Here is a 20,380-nt window from a genome sequence, read left to right as displayed (position 1 = left end):
TTATACAGAAACATTTTAAACTCAATGATTAACCTGATATAATGTAATTAAAACTGAAATGCAACAATTATTCCGAATGTGGCTAAAATATAGTATATTTATAATGTCGGCTCTGGTAACTAGCCTGCAGTCAGCTGCTTGACACACACACTGCTCATAGCTTGTCAATTGTGGTGTTAAAAGCTGCTCCTTTTAAGAAAATTATGTGCTATATTAAAACAAGAAAAGCAACAATTAGTTTTATTTATGCTAAAATAATAAAATATATTTATTGTTACAACAACAGAATTATAAGTTATGACATTTATTTATTATTTTCATTTTGACACAACTTATAATAAACCTAAACCTACTACATTGAGAAAACCTCTTTAAAGAACTTATTGTGAAGAATACTATCCCAAATTTAGCCTTTCTGCTCTTTATAGAATGAAAAGTGTATTAGAAGCTGCTATGAATTGGCTAATTAGTTGGGTTATCTGCTCTGGTAGAGCCTGCAGTCAGCTGCTTAACAGACACATTGCTTGAAGCCTGCCAAATGTAGTTTTATACCAGCAGTTTCCACACACTTTTACACACCCAATATATTTCCAGACAGCCACAAGCTTTGTTCTAAGACAGGGAAAAGTGTGGAAGCCCTTTCTTCAGCCAGCTGACTGGCAGTGGACTCTTGGTTGGAGTCCACTGCCAGTCACTCTAACTGTGGTCACTGTCACACTTTTTGGGTCATCTAAGTGAAATGACTTTAAACTATAGGACCACAGAAGGAAAATGTGTGTGGTTTTGAACATTTTAAACAACTTTAGTATAGCTTGATACAGGTAACAAGCCTATACTTACTCAGATTATTAACTAGTAATGCAGATCACTCGGATAGCTCATACTTCAGAGATAATCTTGCTAAAATGGCAGCTGTGAGGCCAGGGGGACTCACTGGACTCCACACCTGCAGGGTTTGGATGATTAAAAAAAAGAATTAACAGTGTTGAGGCCAATTGAAACCTGTGGCCTTTCACTACTGAAAACCGACAGGAAGCTAAAGTTAATCTTTGTATAAGCAAGACACCGTGTGAAAATTGCCTAATCAGCAAAAGAAGGACCAACACATTTTGTTGGCAACCAAAAAGTACATGAATTCCCAAATTACAGGAAGCACAGGTAATAATCCAGTATACCCAGTTGTAGGAGAGTATTAGATCAAGATACTCATGAAGCTCAGAACAAAGACAGTGCTGCTCTAATGAAGGCAGCCATTTTCAAGTGAAGGAGTGCTAGATTATAATCTCTTCACAGGAAATGCTCCACCAACCCTAACTGCACCTCTGCAGTGTCTTACTCCTGCAGAATTCTGAGCTAGGATCCTCAGGACACCTAATATTAAATATACAGTATGTAGCACACAGGGACATACAGCAATAAATCAACCTGAACTTTTAATGTTAACATAAATTGGAGAGTCTCTTATGTTCACCTGTGAGAATAAAATGGCTGTGTGTTGTAATATGTTTCCCCTTTATTCAGAGCTTATTGCAAAATTTCAGGCTGCACGGTGCTGAGGATGAAATGGTAAGACATGAGCCCCAAACCTAAACTGACATGGGAAAAAAATAAGAGTTTGCTAATAATTGAATTCTTCTTATAAAAAATGTCGAATGTTGTAGTGGTTGCAGTGTTCTTAGCGGCTATTGGCTTTTTTCAAAAAGGAAAAAAAAAAAAACCGGCGCTTGCAGAGAGGCAAAGAGAGGGCCGGAAGAGCAGAAAGAGAGCGCCTGTGACTGTTAAACCTCTTCCTGTGGTTGCATCACGTGGCTGTGAAGGGTTCAAAAGGAGAGAGCTTCTTCTTCTTCATCCACTCCTTGGACAGACAGAAGACACCTGCGTGACTGGCGGAGGATCGACACTTTGAGCACAGAGAAAATGAAAAAAAAAGAAAACGAGAAAGGTTGAGGTAAAGTATGAGGAACGATGCTGTCTTTTTATTTATCGATTTCATTGTGACGAGATGGTAGAAATTTATTATCTTTAAAATGTTTTTTTTTTGCTTTGTTACTAAATAACATTTGTATTTTAAAAAAAAAAGTCTTTTCATCGGTCTTTTCCGAAGCCTATTTAGGTTTTATACTAAGAAAGCATTTAAAAGTGAAAATTTTGCTTTGATAAGTTATATTTCACAGCTAAATGTATCGTTATGATCACTGCAGTTGGCTTAGTTTCTGGGCCTATAATCTCATATCTTGAGACTCTTTACCCTACTTTGAGTAACTTCTGAGTTAACTAAGTGGCTCAGACAGAAAAGCTTAATCATACTTAGCAAAATGGCTTCCTTGAGATAGCGCTCCCTCTGGTACATTGCTTCTGATATTTGCTTTAAAACTGCTCTAAAGCTGAAAATGATGGGTGGGGTCCTCGGGCTGGTTTTGGCCATGTTTTCTTTGTCTTTTCTGTAGTTTGAAATGTTAGCAAATATACATATTTTATTTCAGTAAAAAAAGATCCATATTGATAGAATTCACCACATTTTCAAGTCAAGAAGTCCTGTGTGTACTACAGCTTCAATTAATAGATTCAATTGCACCTGTACCACTATCAGTAGACGTAGACGATGCATGCAAATGTTATAAGCTAAATCAGGAAGTGAACATTTTCTGGTTTCACATTGAAGCAGTTGAGCCGTGAGGTTACAGGCTGGCAGACATCAGAGGATGGGGGTTGGCTGCGTACTCGGTGCAGCTGCAGGAGCGGATACAGGTGCAGAAGAGAAAAGCGGGAGCGGACTGAAGACCAGAGAGGAGTTCTGGATGTACAGTGCAGTCATCCATAAAGTAGAAAGCACTACTAAACTCCTCATCACAGTGTAGTGTTTCCTACTTTATGGATGAGTGTACTGTTGGCTTCAGGGAGATCCGAGGCCCGGCATGGCGCCATGCGCAGGAAGTCAGAAAAGAGGAAGTTGCTTTGTCTCGCGGGGCCACACGTTACCCAGAGTGTTGGAGCAATCGGTTCACATGGGCAGAGTGTGGCGCCGAGCAGAGTCAGCTCCTCTTTCTCCACTCTATGATCACCTGTTTGGAAAAATGTGCGCAGTAAACTATGTATAATCTGCATGCTGTAAAATAATAAAGATAAAGTGAAAGAATATCTGGTTTCACCTTTGTGTTTTTACTGTTTTTCAAACAAGACCACCTTATTTTTTTCTGTGAAAATATACATATTTTATTTCAGTAAAAAAAGATCCATATTGATAGAATTCACCACATTTTCAAGTCAAGAAGTCCTGTGTGTACTACAGCTTCAATTAATAGTCCTCCAACAACACTGGTTGGACATGCAAAAAACAAAAAAAGAGCAAAATAAAATCTGAAAAACAATATTGTCAAAATATATACAGATGAGCTTTCAGAAAGGGTAATAAAAAGAATAATAATATATAAAAAGGTTCATCTTACAGTGGTTTCAAACAATGAATGTAGATAAGGAAAGACACAGAATGATTTTCTGCAATGTATGAAAATAATGAAAATGTAACATATGTCCCAACTGTTAATTACAGTAAATGTACACAGCTCCTGCAGCTTCTTTCCCACTGCATCCACAGGCTGCAGCTTTAATACTGTAGAAAAGTCTGCCAAGACAATTGAAACATGACAGCAACATGAATAAGGCCAACCATGGGTTGAATATGCATGCAAACATCCTGTAAACAACTTATTAAGACTAAACAAGGTCTTCGTGTAAGGCTAGATATGATCATCTGAGCTAAAACACTATCTAAATGGGTCTCAGCCCGATCCAGTCAGCAGAGGAGCCTCTGTTGCTACGCAGCAGATAGACTGGTGCATTAAAGGCCGTCTAATACATTACAACTATCTGCTGTACATTTCGGCAACTTTGTAGCGTCCACCCCTTGTTAAAACACAAAGAAGACAAACACATGAAAGAAAGCATACAGTACTGCCTCTGGCTTGCATCTATCCCGGCTATTCAACATCTAAAGTGTCTTTGACAAACCACCCTCTGTTTTATTCTTGGCATCATCGTGCTCCCTTTATACAACCGTAATTAATTGAAAGATTCACAAAGAAAAAAATAAAATATCTGCAAACAACATAAGAAAAAAAACCCAAACTAAAACCAGTCTGGTGGATCTCCCTCATGCTGCTGGGAATGTTACGTGTCTCATAGCTGTGGTAAAAAGCAAAGCACCGAACATTTTGGCATATTCTGCAGATTTATGACAGCCAGAATTAACAGGTGCCCGAGCACTGAAAAGAACCTACCAATGAAAACCTGAGGAACTGCCTAACAGCCCTTTTGCAGAGACGGAGAGAAGAAAATCAGAATGAGTGTCACAGGTGAAAAAGGCCTGCTCCACACATCTGTACCCAAACTGAGCACGTATACTAGAGCTGTAATTTTAATAAAGCGGTAATAAGCACTACATAAATAACACACAGCATTATGTATTGCTAAAGTCTAACTAGTCAGCATTGCTAAACTACTCTCTGGTGTTCTGGTGCAAATGAATTGACAGAAATACTAACTACACTGCATATGCTAATAATTAACATTTATGCTGTAACACTGCAAGCTGAACTTCATTATAGTCCTAATATGGAGGTGAAAGAGAAGATAAGGTTAAAACTTATTGCAGAGTCTATGAAAGTACAGCAATGCCACAAGCCTTTAGTGCAAACGCTCTGCTTGAATGCAGATCCAGGAAGTGATGTTCCTTTAAGCTAACATAAAAAACATCCTACATTCAAATCAGAATGAATCTCCAACGACTGACAGACTGCTCACTGTCGCTCAAATCGCTCTCTTTCCTTTGCTATTTGGAGAAGAATTAAGAATTCTATAGACACAAAACAAATACCTCCTTGAAAAAGTTGATGTGTAAAAGAAGTAAAACTAGATGTATCTTTTATTGCAGTAACATGACCTCACAGTGACGTTTAAAAAAAAAAAAAAATCACCTATCATTGTAGGTACATATGAACATATGAACTGATTGTTTGGGATAGCTGCCAGAAAAAGCTTTTTTTGTCCTGCCCTCACAAACGCATAAACAGTTTGCTAAACTCTGCTGTGGAAAGTGATCTCATGTCTGCCTTTTAGGTTTGGTGAAGGATTTCTGATGCTGTGGGCCTGTTTCTCTTGCAAAAACCCTGGGTTCTTTGTTAGTGTGAATGGCACCATGAACTCATTGAAATGCCAGAAGATTATACATAAAAAATCAGGTGACAACATAAGGCCAAACGAGAAATGGTTCACCAGGCACAAATCAGACCTTCCATGGCCACTGCAGCCCCCAGACCTAAATCCTAAAGAAAACATGTAGGGTGAGCTGAAGAGAAAAGAAAAGAGGAGCCAGGACTTTGGATAATTTATGGGGATAATGGTCGAACATCCATCTCTCTGCATGTTCCCACATTGTGTAATGTTATAGAGCAGACTAACTGTTGTCCTTTTAGCAAAAGAGGGGTTACATAAAGTAATAAAGGCAGGGGTACCAACAATTATAAACTGGGGGATTTTGTTACAATTAATTCTTCAAATGAGATTTCAGTGTAATAAAAGTAGTCAAATTAAAAGTTGGATTTTACATTTGTTAGTGTGAGAATATGCTGCTGCAATAAAAGCTGAATGTATTTTAAAACGTTTTACACATCTTAAACTGGGGTGCCCACTAATATGTACACACACTAGAGGCTGCTGGAGGATGTTTGACCCCACAAAGCTGCTGGACCCAATAATTGCTGGGCTGGCTACCAACACAGTGGTTTTAGGAAAACAAACATAAATTAAACATAACATGCTCTCACATTCATTCACGCTGAACAATCAGGACCACCAAATTAGCATCAGGGAGCCTCGCTTTCTGTAACAGCTCTAAGCTAACTGGTTACCTCCTGGCTCTGATGCTACTGCTTGCCCAGTGCTAACAGATACAAATAAATATGATTTTATACAAAGTAATACATGGGGAGAACAGACATAATATAACTACATCTCGTCAGGATGGATAGTGCATTCTTAACAGCCACACAGAAGAAGAACAACACACTGCTTCTGTCTGTTGGCTTTAAATAAATAAGGTGGCAAAAGCAGATGAGCATTAAAGCTGTCTGAGTCTGGGTGACACCTGCTCTCCTAATCAAAACTGCTCAGCTTTAAATAGGTCAAAATAATTCTTACATGTTGGTATATTATTGCTTTGTCTCTTAACTGTCTGACAAGTTAATAAAGCAGAAGAATTTAGAAGAAATATTTGTGAACATGCACTGGTACATGCTGTGTTTCCAAGTCCTCGTTGTTTACCAGCTGGTCTAAGGCAAATGTATAATTACTGACAGTCAAAGCATCAGCTAGTTGCAAACAACATTAATTACCGAATGAGACTAACAGTACAGACAGAGAAAGTGCTTTAAATTTGAAATGAGTTTCCAGAGTCTTATTCTTTTTTGCTGGATCCCAGCTTTTTGAACAGTTTCTTGCCTTTGGAGAAAAAGCCTTTCTTCTTCTTGGGCTGCACAGCGGACTCTGTTGGTGCTGGGCTGTCTGAAGGAGAGCAGGACACCTCCAATGCAGCGGGATGCGGAGCAGGGGCCAGGCTGGAGGCCGGACTCGCTGTGACTTCCAGCTGGGGTTGCAAGTCTGTATGCTCTGCCCTGTTTGGGTTAAACGGATCAGCTGGGGGGTGCAAAGCTTCGTCTAGAGCTGAGGGGCCCAAATCTTGTGGCTCTAAAGAGGGCGTGCAAGTATTCTAGAGGAGGTAAAGCAACGTTTTAGAATATGAGATGCATACTGTAAACAATATCTGAAGCTAACAAAGGCAATGCGTCGTTACTGTTTGTACTCTACTTCTGGAGGGAATAATGTTTAAAACAAACTTTGAAGAGGGAGGGTTTCACGTGTGCTTCAATAAGCCTGGATAAGATGAGTTGGAGGAGAATGTTATGTGAAAAAGCTGTGAGGAATAGAAGCTCAACTACAGAGGAGGCTATAAAGAGCAGGTGACCAGGATTCAAAGGTGCTGACCAACCAAAAACACTTACGATCAAGTCTCAAAGTGAACAGATCGTTTTTGCTTCTGCAAAAGGCCATGCAGGACACATTTGGACAGAGGAGATGTAACAGGCAAAATTAGACAGAACAGGAAAAAAAAGAAAACAGTAATCATGCAAATTGACAAAGAGAACCTAGGGTCCAAAGAACATTTTGATGTTACTGATTTGAAAGATGGCAACAAAAATTTAATCTTTACAAATGTACCTGTTAAATGGACAGATGGACTTAATTACCTGTGATTCTTTCCTGGGTTCTGGTGCCGACTGCGCACCAGAACTGAGTGATTCTGGAGGAGGTTCATCTGGGAGGGCTTGCAGGAAGTTGGAGGGTACCAAGCCTCTGTGCCCATTCAACTCTCCCTAAAGATTTGATGGAAAAGCCAGAGTTCAATCTTTATACTGTTCATTTTATTATGGAGCTGCACCATATCAGGAAAATATTTAATGACGATATCAACACTTTTTCTTCTGTATGATTACACAATGTCACCAGCACTCTCCAAGAGCTGTAACACCTCAGGCACTAGATTCCATAAAGAGCATTCACTTATAAATGTAACTATCACAATATATGTCAAATATACTATGTACAGTGCCCCCTAAAGGTTTTCACACCGCTTGAACCTTTTCACATTTTGTCACCCACAATCGCCAACATTTTTGGGTGATTTTATGTGACAGACCAGCACAAAGCAGTGAATAAATCTGAAGTGAAAGGAAAAGTTTAGCAAAATAGGAATCTGAAAAGTGTGATAAGTTGTCTCAACAACTTTGAGCAGTTTCCATGTCCCTGCTGAAGAAAAACAGGATGATGATGCCACCAGTTTTACAGTAAGAATGTTGTCCTCCACATAGCATTTGCATGTTGGCCTAAAGGTTCTATTTTGGTCTCATCTGACCAGAACACCTTCTTGCTTTCTCCCAGATGGCTTTTGGTGAACAGCAAACTGGACTTCTTATGGGTTTCTTTCAACAATGGCTCTCTTCTTGCCACTCTTATGAACACCAGAATAGCTGAGTGCACAATGGATACGTTTAGATGGATGGCCATGTCTCGGGAGGTTTGTAGCTGCGCAAAACCTTTTCTTTTTCTTGTCACATGATGGATTGAACAATTGTGAGACGTTCACAATCTGTAATATTGTTTCATAATCTAACCCTGTTTTATATTTCTCCACAACATCTACTTTGTGCTGGTAGACGAAGTGGAGGGAAAACGATACGTGGTTTTCAAAATCTTTCACAAATAAAAATCTAAAAAGTGTGGATTACATTTGTATGGAAATTGCAGGCGGTACCTTGTAGAACCACCTTTCACTGTGATTCTAGCTGCAGGGTGGTGTGTTCAGGGTGATGACTTCTCCGTCACTTCCTCCCTGACCTTGGTCTTCATGATGCTGTTTGTTCACTAATGTTCTCTAACACACCTCCGAGGCCTTCAGAGAAAGCTGGATTAATGCTAAGAAGAACTCTGTTGACTAATTAGGTGACTTTTGAAGGCAATTTGTTGCACTGGATTTTATTCGGATGTGTCAGATTAAAGGGGATGAATATAAAAGCATGCCTCACTTTTCAGATTTTATTTGCAAATGGAATAATAAAAAAACATATATATTCCTTCCACTTCACAATTATGCACTACTTTGCATTTGTCACATAAAATCACAATCCCAAATCCTTCAGCCTGAACTACAACAAAAATAGCAAATGAATGCTGCAAGTGCATTTCTCAGTAAAATAAAATAAATTAAAAAGATAAAATGAAAAAATAAATGAAAGAAGCAATAAATAAATAAGCATCCAAAGTTTAGACATAATTAAATGTAATTTAAGACCTGTTACGGCAAATCTGGATGCATTTAGGACCTTTTAAGGCCTACAACTAAGGTTATTAAATGTAAAATTTTGTAATGACTTTTTAAGACTGCAGAAACCCTGAGATCATATGCATTACATAAAACTGCCAAGTCAAGTATCAATTAAACTTTAAGATTGTCTTATTTATAAAATATTACAGCTAGAGTGGAACTATTACACATTTTCTTTTGCACAAATGCTTACACAATTCTCTTAGATGTTGTACAACTTCCTTCCTTTTGCATTTTTTATTTGCAACAACAGGTTCAGGTTCTAGAGGAGCTAAAGCTGAAAAGTTAACAAGACATGGCTTAAAAAGTTCCTAATCTTGAAACCTACGTAAAAGAAACCATCTTCATCCATGTCACCAAACACGTGTATGATGTCTCCTGCACTGAAAGTCAGCTCAGCCTGAACAGAGTTTAAACAGAAAGGGTTCACTATTACAGAATATTTTATGCACATAGCACAGAAAGATAAAGTTCATGTGCAGGTTAAACCTCTATATCAGTGTTCGGGGAGCTCTCTCGTGGATCATAGTCGAAGACGGCGATCATCCTTCGAGCCCCTGAGGCTGGTTTCCCTACAGCTGCAGGAGCAGCACTTTGGCTGGGATCTGTGGGGCAAACAGTTAAATCAGATCTGTTCTCCAGCAGATAGAGGCAAAAATAAAAATATGTCCCCCCATAAACAAGCAGCTCTGTTTCTTCATGCTGAACTCTCAGCGTCTTGCTATGCTGAGGAAAATTCACATCACCGTGCAATTCAAAACAGGAAGGAAGAAGAAGTTAGTGATTATTGTTATCAAAGGATATGTGAATGCCTGAGTTGGCATCATTATCAAGTTAGATCAAACATTTGACAGGTGATGATGACAAACAGAAACAGCGGATGATTTAAGCATGCCTCTTCAACTGGGAAATGAAGAATTAGGAAGAACTACTTGATATTACCAACACACCCACTCACACAGAAGAGAATTTTAGAGTAATCAATTAAGCTAACCATTCATTATTTTTGGACTGTGGGAAGAAACCGGAGTACCCAGAGAGAACCCAGGCATGCATGGGGAGAACATGCAAACTACATGCAGAAAGACCCCAGAGGCCATGATTCAAACCCAGGACCTTCTTGCTGCACGGCAAGAGTGCTACCAACTGTGCCACCGTGCAGGCCTAGTTGGTTATCTCACTACTGAAAATGGTTTGTGAAACACGCTTTGTATTTTCTGAACGTCGGGATCAAGCAGTCCATAGTAAATATGGGCGAATCTGAGTGCTTCATTTTGCCCTCAACAGCAGAAAAAATGAGCAGAATGAGAAAAAGATATATGTCAAAAATCTGCAGGTGAAGCATGCTGTCACCCAGTGCACTCTGAAACACCTCATCATGCAAGCGCAGAAGAGCTGACAACAAACCTTGACTAGAGGAGTCTATGTTCTCCTCCCAGAGTGCTGCAGACTCCACTGGAAAAACATGAGACGCGGAGGAGAAAACATGAGCAACACTACAGAATCATTTGAGAGCTTGAGAGAATAATGCTGCCTGATTTTACACCAGCTTCACACAGAGAGTAAGGGATGAAAACAGCCGGATGCTTGATTGGTTACCGTTGCTGACTTTACTGCTGCACTTTCTTTTTCTTATGGCCATTCACTCAAATTTGTTGAGTGGAGAGCTGACCATCAAAGTTAAACAAGTAATCTTGCTAACAGGTGGTTATTATGACCAATAAAAGCTGACAAATGTTAAAGCTTACCTGACAGAAGGAAAAGTCAACATGGAGCATTCATACCCCTTTGAAGTTTTCCACAAACATCCACATTTTATTTGATTTAATGTGACAGACTACCACCAAATACTGCATAACAGTAAAGTAGAAGGAAAAGGATACATGGTTTTCAAATTCTGTTACAGATAAAAATCTAAAAAGTGTGGGAGGCATTTATGTTTAGCTCCTCTGAGTCAACTTCACTGCATTTACAGCTGCACGTCTTTAGGGTCATTTCTCTGCAGCTTTGCACTTCTCAAGACTTAAAGTTTTCCCCATTCTTATTGCTAAAAAGTTCAAGCTCACTCACATTGGATGGAGTATAAACAGTAGTTTTCAAGTTTAACAACAGATTCTCAATTGGATTTAGGTCTGGACTTTGAATAGGCCATTCTAATCCATTATCAATATTTTCATCAACTTGGACCAGTTTCACTGTCCCTGCAGAGTAGAGAATAGCATCTCCATTGCATGATGCGCCTACCACCATGCTCACAGTGGGATGGCTAGCTCAGGGTTATGTGGAGTGTTATTTTCAACACACATTGTGTTTTCAAGTTGGCAAAGGAGTTCATTTATGGTCTCATCCAACCGGAGCACCACATGTTTGCTACAAACAGAACTTCGTATGGCTTTCTTCTAGTCACTTTTCCAAAACAGCCAGATTAGTGGAGAGCACAGCTAATTGTTTTCCTATCGGCAGATTTTCCCACCAGAGATGTGAGGGATCTCTGCAACTCCTCCTGATTTACGATGGGACCCTGCTTCTTTGATTAATGCTCTCCTTGCTCAAGCTGTCGGTTTAAATGGATGGCTATGTCTTAGTCTGTTTGCAGTTTTGCCATATTGCTGATCTTGTTCAACAACCAAACTTTGCTTTAAAGTTCTCCAGAGCTTCCTCACTGACCGGTCTGCTGTGTTCCTTGATCTTCATGATACGGTTTGTTCAGAGTAAATAAGGCACAAATGGGCCCTCGTTACTATTTAGGCGATTTATAAAGGAAAAAGGATGCACGTGATTTAATTTCGGGGTATCGAGTAAAAGGGGCTGTACAGAAATGCACAAAACATATAAAAGTAAACACACTAAAGAAAATGATACATTGACTTGTACAAATAGAAATCTGAAAAGTATCTTTGTGCATTTCTGTCATAGAAGCCATGATGAAGTTATCACCTTCTGCTGCATCCCACATTGTCTGTGTGAAGCTGGCCTTAAAAGATGTGAGTGAGTTAACACAAAGTTGCAGATGGGGATCAGAGAGCATGAATTAGTGATTATGAAATTGCTTTACAGCAGAGAAGCGGGACAATTGAAATGTTCTGCGGGCGTATCATTTAATCAGCAACACTGTGACATCCTGCTGTTGTATCTGTTACACATTACACAACAGGACTGAGCTGGTTTCAGCATCCACTTAATTTATGTGTCTGACTTAGAAGCACCCAAAACAGTGTAACACAAGGTGCTAAATATACTAATATGTTCCCTAAATACTAGAAGCTGAATGATTTTATGGCCATTTTAGCTGTTTTCAAAATCCTTTACAGTGGCTGAGCGATAATCAACAACTGAAAGAAATAAGTCTAATGTGAAAAAGACAGAAAGAAGCAAACCAGAGAGAAGAAGAAAGGAGAGGTGGGAAGCCGCAATCTGCAGCGAGACACACCTTTTTTGGATCGTCTCGGTTTCGGCGGTGGAACAGGGCGACGCGGAAGCAGGGCATATGTGCGAGTGCCTTAATGAAGTTTTAGAGGCCAGGAACAATAATAGAAATGAAACCAAAAAAACAAAAAACAAAAGAAACACACAGATGTATATTTTTCAAAGGAGTAGCCCAGACAAAGCTGACGATGAAAAGCCAGCGAAGAGCGATATAAACAGTGACAACTGGTGAGCAGCAGACACAGCAGTGAGAACAAGTGGAAGTGAAAAGGTTAAATCATCTGCAAGTACCGCTCTGGGTAGAAAGCAGGAAACAGAAGCAAAGTGTTAGCTTGATTTTGCAGGGTTGCTTTCGACCATTCACCACAGACAGACACTCTGACTCATTTAGTCTATTAACAGAAAGGCCAGAATATTTTAATGACAACAGTGTTCTTTCCAATTACTGGTAAAACATTTAAAAGCATTAAATAAGTTCATTTTAAAATGCATTAACATAATCTCACACTGAAAACATTTTGAAAAATCAACAAAGGGATCTCTGACCATTCCTTTTAGGCCAATCTCTACAGATCTGGGGTCTGAAACTCCAGTCTTCAAAGGCCAGTGTCCCTGGTCCAACACACCTGATTCAAATGGCTGAATTATGATCTCAGCCAGCAATCAAGTTCTACAGAGTCCTGCTAATGACCTAATTGATTGATTCAGGCGTGCTGGAGCAGACACCGGTCCCTTGAGAACCAGAATTTGAAACCCTTCCTCTAGATCGTCCTGGGTCCTGTCTTATGCTTTCTTCTCTTTACCTCATCCCAGAAGCGTTCTAGAGGGTTTATATGCAGGGACTGAGATGAAGATGAAAGAAAGCTTTACCACATTTTCAAGCTACTGTTAAGTCTCATCTGTCCAAAGAACATGGTTCATGTAAAAGTTATATAGAGTTTGAGTTTAGAAAACTCCACACACACGTTTATTTTTGTGATGGTATGTCCTGAAACGAGTGGTTGACATGTAGATTTGATGAACTGGTTGTTATAGAGACTCTGCAACCTCAAGATGCCACTCTTGGCTGCAGTTATAAAACAGAGAAACAAAAACACCTTGCAAGGCAATGTTTCACCCACAACTCTGGTTGTACAAAAATGAATTCACGCAAACTTTTGAACTGCCGTGAAAAGGTGCGGGTGCCATGCAAACTTTATCAGTTGACAGTAACGACTTCAGAGACCCAAAGTCACCTAAATACACGGAATTATGACTCCATTCAATTTTATCAAATTCAATATTTTTCATGAGTTTGAGCTCTTATTGCTGAACCATATTTAGCCTCATAAAATAACGCAACACACCTCAAAAAATGATGGAAACAACCTCATTCAGAGGTAAATTCTGTCTGTTTTTGTCACGTGTAGATGTAAATGCGCATCGGAGTGAGCGCTGAGGAGCATAAAATGTTGCATGCATAAATGATTCACATACATAAAATGTATGTGAATCATCTAAGGGACACTTTCATTCTGAAAAAAAAACCCCCAAACAAGTCAGCTGTGATGATTCAAAAGGTGGACAAGGTGCGGACAATCCACACACGTCCATGTGTCGCCGGCGCCAGTTCAAGTGCTCACTCCGCTGCGGTCCTTTCAACTGGTCGGGTATTTAAGTCATCTCTGAGTAGTGCCATACCAGCCATATGAGACGGCTTCATCCGTATGTTGCTCAGATAAATAAAATTCCCCTAAGTTGTGGCTCTCATTTGCAGTGAGGAGCCGATTTCCGAATGTAATCAGAGCTATGAACTGCACTCATATTGCTATAAGGGCCCCATCGGTAAGTGACTATGCATTTGTGAAAAGAAAGCATTAAAATTTGCATAAATACCCGGTGCTTTCCAGGTATTTATGCTAATTTGCATATGTATTTCGGGGCGTGGATCGGGCGGGAGGCCCTGGTGATTTCCTTCCTTCTCTTACCATCATACTCAGTGCATGGTGGTAAGATAAACCTGGGTCTAAGTCTAGCTTTGTTTGCCACACTTCCATTTATTTTAGGCTTCATCATTTATGCTTTTATTGTAAATATGAGCAAGTTTAGGTGAGTAGCTGTTTTCTAATTTGCATGCCTGCAGGTGAACCAGGCTTGAATTGGCTCATCTTTCCCACTTTTAAAAGTGGCTGAGGGCAATAGGCCTCTTGGTCACAATATATTTATACCGCAGGGAAACAGAAGTAACAGATTAGTAAAGAGTCATAGACATTCAGAAACACAAAACTAGTATCCATACTAGTCAACTTTACAAAGTTGTAAAGTACATTTATTACCTTTCTTTTACAGGAAGTGTTAGGAGTGCTAATTTTTTTGGCAAAGATGATTATTTCAAAAACAGAATTTTTTTCCTCAATGACTAAATGTATTAAAATTAATAGCTGGATTATTTTAACATTTTCATAGTGAGATTTTGCTACTGCAATAAAAGATGAATTTATTTGATTTATTTCTATAAATCTTTATCCAGAGTGAAAAAAACTCTGGAGGGCATTGTTTATGCCAGATTTCTTCCTCATTCTTAAATATTTGTGCAGCCATTTTCACTTATCACTTCAACATGGAAAGCAGTGACTTTATGGAACATTATTACAGTCGAAACATTACAATGTAACAGTCATAAAACCAGACTTCAGCCCGTTGTCACGTACCAATCTTCTCCATAGAGGTAGCTGTGGACAAGAAGCCCTGCTGCAGTAGCTGCTGCTGGGTCTCCTCATCCTCCACCTGGATCTCAGACACCATGTTACACGGAACGTAGCCCAGACGGCCACCTGACTCCCCCCGGTAGAATCCGTCGGGGTCTTTGTCTCCGTAAACCTAGGTTGAAGAGGGTGAAATAGGATCTGCAGTAATATGCTATATTAGACTTACTTTGAATGTTCAGAAACTGTGGAGGGACTGAGGAAACTCAAAGGATGCACAATTACTTTGATGATCTGTCCTTCACTAAATGGCAGCTCCTCCTCAGCAGCATCAGGATTGGGAGACATAGTGATGGGGTCATATGGAAAAAGGGCCACAAAGATGCGTACGCCACCATCTCCTTTAATCTTTGGAGAATCATCTGTGGACACACGGTCATATTGATACATTTCCTGAAAGGTACTGAATTATGAACTGCTGACATTGACACACAGATGCAGAGAATATGATCCACATCTAAATCTGTTTCAAAAAAAAAAAATGCAAAGGATTTATAGGATTTTGAGCAACAGTTCATAATACAACCATATGAATATTTCAACCCACCAGAGCTTATTTAATGGTGCATCTCAGTAAATAAGAAAACAAATATAAGTAAATGTCCTGCATTTATATTCAGGATCTGTGGCAGCAAACCATACAGTTTCTTCTGTGAGATAATGGAATCGAGCACGTTAGAGGAGGGCATGTGAACAAATTGTTACTTCAAAAAAAAAAAAAAACGTTCTATTGTTTTGACATTGCAGACCCTAACCTGAGAAAATCTGAATCAAGCATACAATGTAAAACTATTTTTATATTTTTTTTATTTCTTCACAGGGCAGCACAACGTCTACAGCCGCTTTATGGCCTGCAGAAGAACAAGAAAGCCAATTACAGTGTGGACTGGACCCCGGAACAACTCCAGGCATTTTGTGACACTAAATGCCCATGTCACCCTTTTTGCCCACTCTTCCCCATCAGTGCAGATGGTTTTGGTAACTGATGCATCAGATGTACATTCTATTGACAAAAGTATCTGTCTGTCTACTTTTACCTGTACCATCCTATTCTTAATCTATAAGGTCCAGTTTGTTAATGGAGCCACCATTTCCAGCAATAGCAACTTTAACTATTCTGTAAATATCTTCTTCAAGGTTTAGAAGTGTGTTTATTGTTAGATGAGAAAACCAGAATTACAACCTCCACTCCAATTCTTCCCAAAGGGGTTCAAGAAGGTTGAGGTCAGGACTCTGTGCAGGCCACAGTTTCTCCACACCAAACTTTAAACACCTGTAGCCATGGATGTGATTGGAACGCTGGAATTAATTGATTTGGTGGCGGGACTCAATACTTTTGGCTATATAGTGCAGCAGTATGGGTGACGTCAGAGCAGCAAGTCTCTGGGGTCTGGCAACCGCTTGCCTTCTCAGCCATCCACACCAGGAAAATAAACATGCATACAGGTCATTGACAGGGATTTGCTGGCTCTCTACCTAGTGACATTTTCATTATTTTCTTGAGTCCTGCCAATTATCTGCATACATTGACCATAACCCCTTAATATATGTCAGGACCAAAATTTCAGAGCCCTGGTCTACACATCAACAACGCCAAACACATATAATAACGCACTCATTAAAACGTTCCTCATTCCTGGACAGTGATTTGATCTTGTGGATGTGGACTTGGTGGGTCCCCTGCCTCCTTCACAAGGTTTCACATCTCTTGACAATGATCCACAGTACCACAAGGTGGCCAGAGGTGGTTCGTCTGGCATCCATGACAAACATTTGTTTTGGTCAGACACGCCGCACATATAACCCCACTGCGCCCGTCCCCAGTTCAGGATGGTAGAAGGCTCTGCTTGATGGCCAATTCAGAGTCCTCAAACCCTATTTGCACTAAACTGAGCTTTTCTGCACCTCCCCCATTGGCTAATAATGGTGCTGCCAAGTTGGCCCAGCACTTGTCCTTAAAAAAGGTTATCAAGCTAAACCACTGATCCTAATCTGTGTGAGCCTTTTGACAAACGTGCACTTGTTCCTGATCTGCAGCTGAGCAACAGAGGATATAGTGTTTGACCCAAACTTGTAACTAAACCAGAAATCAATTATTAAAATTGTGGCCTACACAGTGCAATTACAAGAACATTCAGAGAAGAAATTTTATTGCTCATGTCACAGATCATGCACAAGTAGTCTTCTTATTTTAGCAACACTACATTGAGTATAAAAGGAAGGTAAGACATCAGTGTGACTGAGCATTGCCTCTGAAACCTAAAAGGCAGCAGTGGAGAAATTTGAGGAGATGCTCATCTTATAAGAGAGGGTCAACCCCTTCTGTGACAAGAGTCACAAGCAGACTACTCACACACTTTCACATCCTCATTAATCTTTGAGCAAAAAGGACAGAACTTCTCTCTGCTCCCTTCCTCTATCTGCACATGGGAAAAACTGTACATACGCATGTTGCCAACTGTGCCTTTAAACATGTACCAGAAAAGGTCAGGGTTATCTGCATTCTGTGGCTTTAGGCTGAGTTAGGAGTAAGTCAAGGAAATGTAGCGAAGGAGAAAAAACGGGGGCTTGCACGTCTCTAACACAGGCAGCGTCTTTGCTGGTTAATCGAGGTTACTATTTTAATGTCTGTCACTTCCTCCTGTCATGACAAGCCACTTTGGCTTAAGCTGGTTCTCAGCTTAGCAGGCTCTCTCCTACTTCTCCACAGCAGCTACAGCACCTTGTTCTCTGTAATACCACCCCCCTGCCTCCCACCCCTCTCTTAATGCACAAGGTACTAATCCGGCAACCTTCACGTGAGAGAGGGGACCAAGTGCAGCCTTGCCAGCTGAAACCACAAGCATGTCAGGATCTCCACATACACATCCACTGAAACCAGAAAAGGAGCAAAGATGAGGGCAAAACCAGGGAGAAGCCTCTGACCTTTGTGCTGCCTGGTATGGGAGCTCATTGGTTTGGAAGAAAGCTCTGCCTGGCCACCCCTTGATGGGCCCGTCAAAGCTGGAGGGATTTGACTAGGCTCCTGTTCAACACAGAACAAAATACAAGAAAATAACATTCAGCACACAAACCTACTTGTTATTAAGGAAGAGGGAAGCAGGAAAAGCAAATGCATTTAACAATATCTGCTTTTAGGTTTTAGTCAACACTAGGGATGGTTACTGGCATCAACATACACAGCTTTTAAAGGGTTGCAGTTCAAAACGGCAAAAGATTTTATCATGACTCCTATGCTTTAAAGTCCTTTTAATGTGATGCCAGACTAACCAGAATTTACTTCAGCTGTAAGGAACATGGGGGAATGCAGCACTGCCCCTCCCCAACCTGTTGCTAAGCAATGTTGGTCAGCTTGCTAAAAGAAGGATAGTTCACTTTTACCTTGCTTAAAGGAAAGACAATTTAACATTCTAGAAATATTTCTTGATGTGGAGAGTCCTGTTGTGGGAACTCCACCTATCATTCTTGTGAACACTGTTTATGTATTAAAATCAAACCCATAAATAAATGATTTAGGTAACAATAACATAACCATAATAATTAATATGCCATTATTTCAGCAGCCAAATAAATAAATGCTGCTTCTGTGTTCTACAAAGAAGCTGTTAGATCATATTATACATTTTGTTTTTACATTTCTACCAACTGCCGCAGAAAGCCAGAATTTAGATGCTAAAGAAATTGACTAAATTTATTAATCGTTTGCCAGGAAGAATCATTAAAGCATATCAAATACTCTAATGAAGAACGAGGATTTTCTGGCTGGTTTTTAGACAAAACCTGGGTGTTAATGTGCAGGACAGTTTGAAAGCTGCAGAAATATGAGCAATCCGGGGTGCAGAGAGATTCAACAACAATGTAGACAATGAAATAGGTTTGTTTCTAGTGAGAGGTGGGGTTATATGTTATCCTCTAAGTGACTCAGAAAGGGGTTTCTACACAGCTACGGGGAGAGGATAGGGCTGGAACAACACAGTAATTACATCTACTGCTGTTTACCACGGATTCAGCCTTGAGCCCTCTGCAGTGAGGAGGTTTGCAGTGGTCCCCTTGAGCCCCCTCAACCCACCACTCAGAGCTCATCTGCTCCATCACCACCTCCCCATGGCTGTAGTCAACAGGTTCTTCGTTGTCTGTGCCGTACTCCACGTCGATCTCCATCCTACGACCAACTGGTGACTTCAGAGTCCGTACCGTCTTGCTGACTGGGTAGGGTCTTGGCGGGGTAGGGCCATGGTCGGGGCTTTCCACAGCGGCGAGAGCCATCTGACTCCTGAGCATGGCCTCCCTTCTAAGGCGGTCCCCTAGCCCTTTGAGCAGCGCTCTTTCTTTGATAGTGGGGGTACGTTTGGGTGGACAGCAGGCAGAGACTCGCCTGCTAGTGGAACTCTCATGAAAACTTGTGTTTTCATCTTCTGAATAATTTTTATTATCCACAGTATCAGCATAGTGCACCCTGTGATGCGCCTTCGGCCTAGCCTGCAGGGGTTCTTGTCTGACAGAAGGCTCTTTGGTTAGGGATCTGGGATCCCTGTTGAAGTGGTGATGCTGAGAGGGGATGTGTGGGTATGGGTTGGGAGGATGAGGGTGATGCAGGGGAGCATGATGGATATGCTTAGAGTCTCTGGGATGAATCGGCCCTGGCCGAGACTTGCTGTGATGGAGAAAACGCTCTTCCTGACTGCTGTCTTCCTCCTCTGTCACCTCAGCAATGCTGAACAGCTGCTTGGGCTGTGGGGCCTGAGGAGGCAACTTAAGGATCCTCTCAAGAACATCCTCATCACTATCTGGTGTCTCTAGTCTGCATGACTTCAGGGTGCCAAAGTTTGATCAAATCAAAAATGGATAGGTGAAGGTTTGGGTCAAACAATTATTATCCAAGAGTTAAAAAAAAGATGTTCAGTCATGCAAAGAAAATAGAAAGAAGAGGAAAAACAACAAAAAGGATTACAAAGCAGGAAATACACAGCAGAAATCCAAATGTGAACACAACAAAAAGAAGCACATTGAAAGAAGAAGCTGCAGAGCCTATGCAAATACAGACATGCATGGAGGCTACATATGTAATGCATTCATTTCTTTACCCTGTTGGCTCCAACTGTGTACCCCCTGGCCTGTGCTTCTCCAAGGTGGTCAGAATTAAGTTCCTCCTCCTCTTCCTCCAGGATATCTGACAGATCCGAGCGGCTGTTGTCCGCGTGGTAGTCGCTGTGAGGCTCCACCAGCCCTCTGCCATAGCTCTGAAGTAAAACAGCAGCACATCCATCAAGCAAAT

At 40.6% G+C, this 20,380-nt stretch overlaps 1 protein-coding gene and 1 long non-coding RNA gene across 3 annotated transcripts in view; one reads left to right on the top strand and one right to left on the bottom strand.

Annotated features, from left to right (window-relative positions):
- The first annotated feature begins 1,805 nt into the window (after positions 1 to 1,805).
- Positions 1,806 to 3,138, top strand: LOC124876246. The gene is made up of 2 exons (XR_007040251.1): positions 1,806 to 1,948; positions 2,663 to 3,138. It is a non-coding gene; the product is annotated as an uncharacterized LOC124876246 (long non-coding RNA).
- Positions 3,139 to 3,187: 49 nt separating this feature from the next.
- LOC124876245 (peripheral-type benzodiazepine receptor-associated protein 1) overlaps positions 3,188 to 20,380 on the bottom strand; it is an 80,296-nt gene continuing 63,103 nt past the window's right edge. For both annotated transcript variants that reach the window (XM_047378859.1, XM_047378860.1), the window contains 11 exons: positions 20,190 to 20,345; positions 19,105 to 19,914; positions 18,031 to 18,130; positions 15,331 to 15,467; positions 15,052 to 15,220; positions 12,366 to 12,434; positions 10,343 to 10,390; positions 9,425 to 9,540; positions 9,264 to 9,335; positions 7,302 to 7,427; positions 3,188 to 6,763 (listed from right to left, as the gene is read on the bottom strand). In XM_047378859.1, coding sequence (XP_047234815.1) covers positions 6,452 to 6,763; positions 7,302 to 7,427; positions 9,264 to 9,335; positions 9,425 to 9,540; positions 10,343 to 10,390; positions 12,366 to 12,434; positions 15,052 to 15,220; positions 15,331 to 15,467; positions 18,031 to 18,130; positions 19,105 to 19,914; positions 20,190 to 20,345 — 2,115 coding nt within the window. In that variant the 3' untranslated portion in view covers positions 3,188 to 6,451. The remainder of the gene's footprint in view (positions 6,764 to 7,301; positions 7,428 to 9,263; positions 9,336 to 9,424; positions 9,541 to 10,342; positions 10,391 to 12,365; positions 12,435 to 15,051; positions 15,221 to 15,330; positions 15,468 to 18,030; positions 18,131 to 19,104; positions 19,915 to 20,189; positions 20,346 to 20,380) is intronic.

Source organism: Girardinichthys multiradiatus, chromosome 11, assembly GCF_021462225.1.
Source record: "Girardinichthys multiradiatus isolate DD_20200921_A chromosome 11, DD_fGirMul_XY1, whole genome shotgun sequence".
NCBI classification, from domain to species: domain Eukaryota; kingdom Metazoa; phylum Chordata; class Actinopteri; order Cyprinodontiformes; family Goodeidae; genus Girardinichthys; species Girardinichthys multiradiatus.
This window is presented reverse-complemented; position numbering and strand designations above follow the sequence as displayed.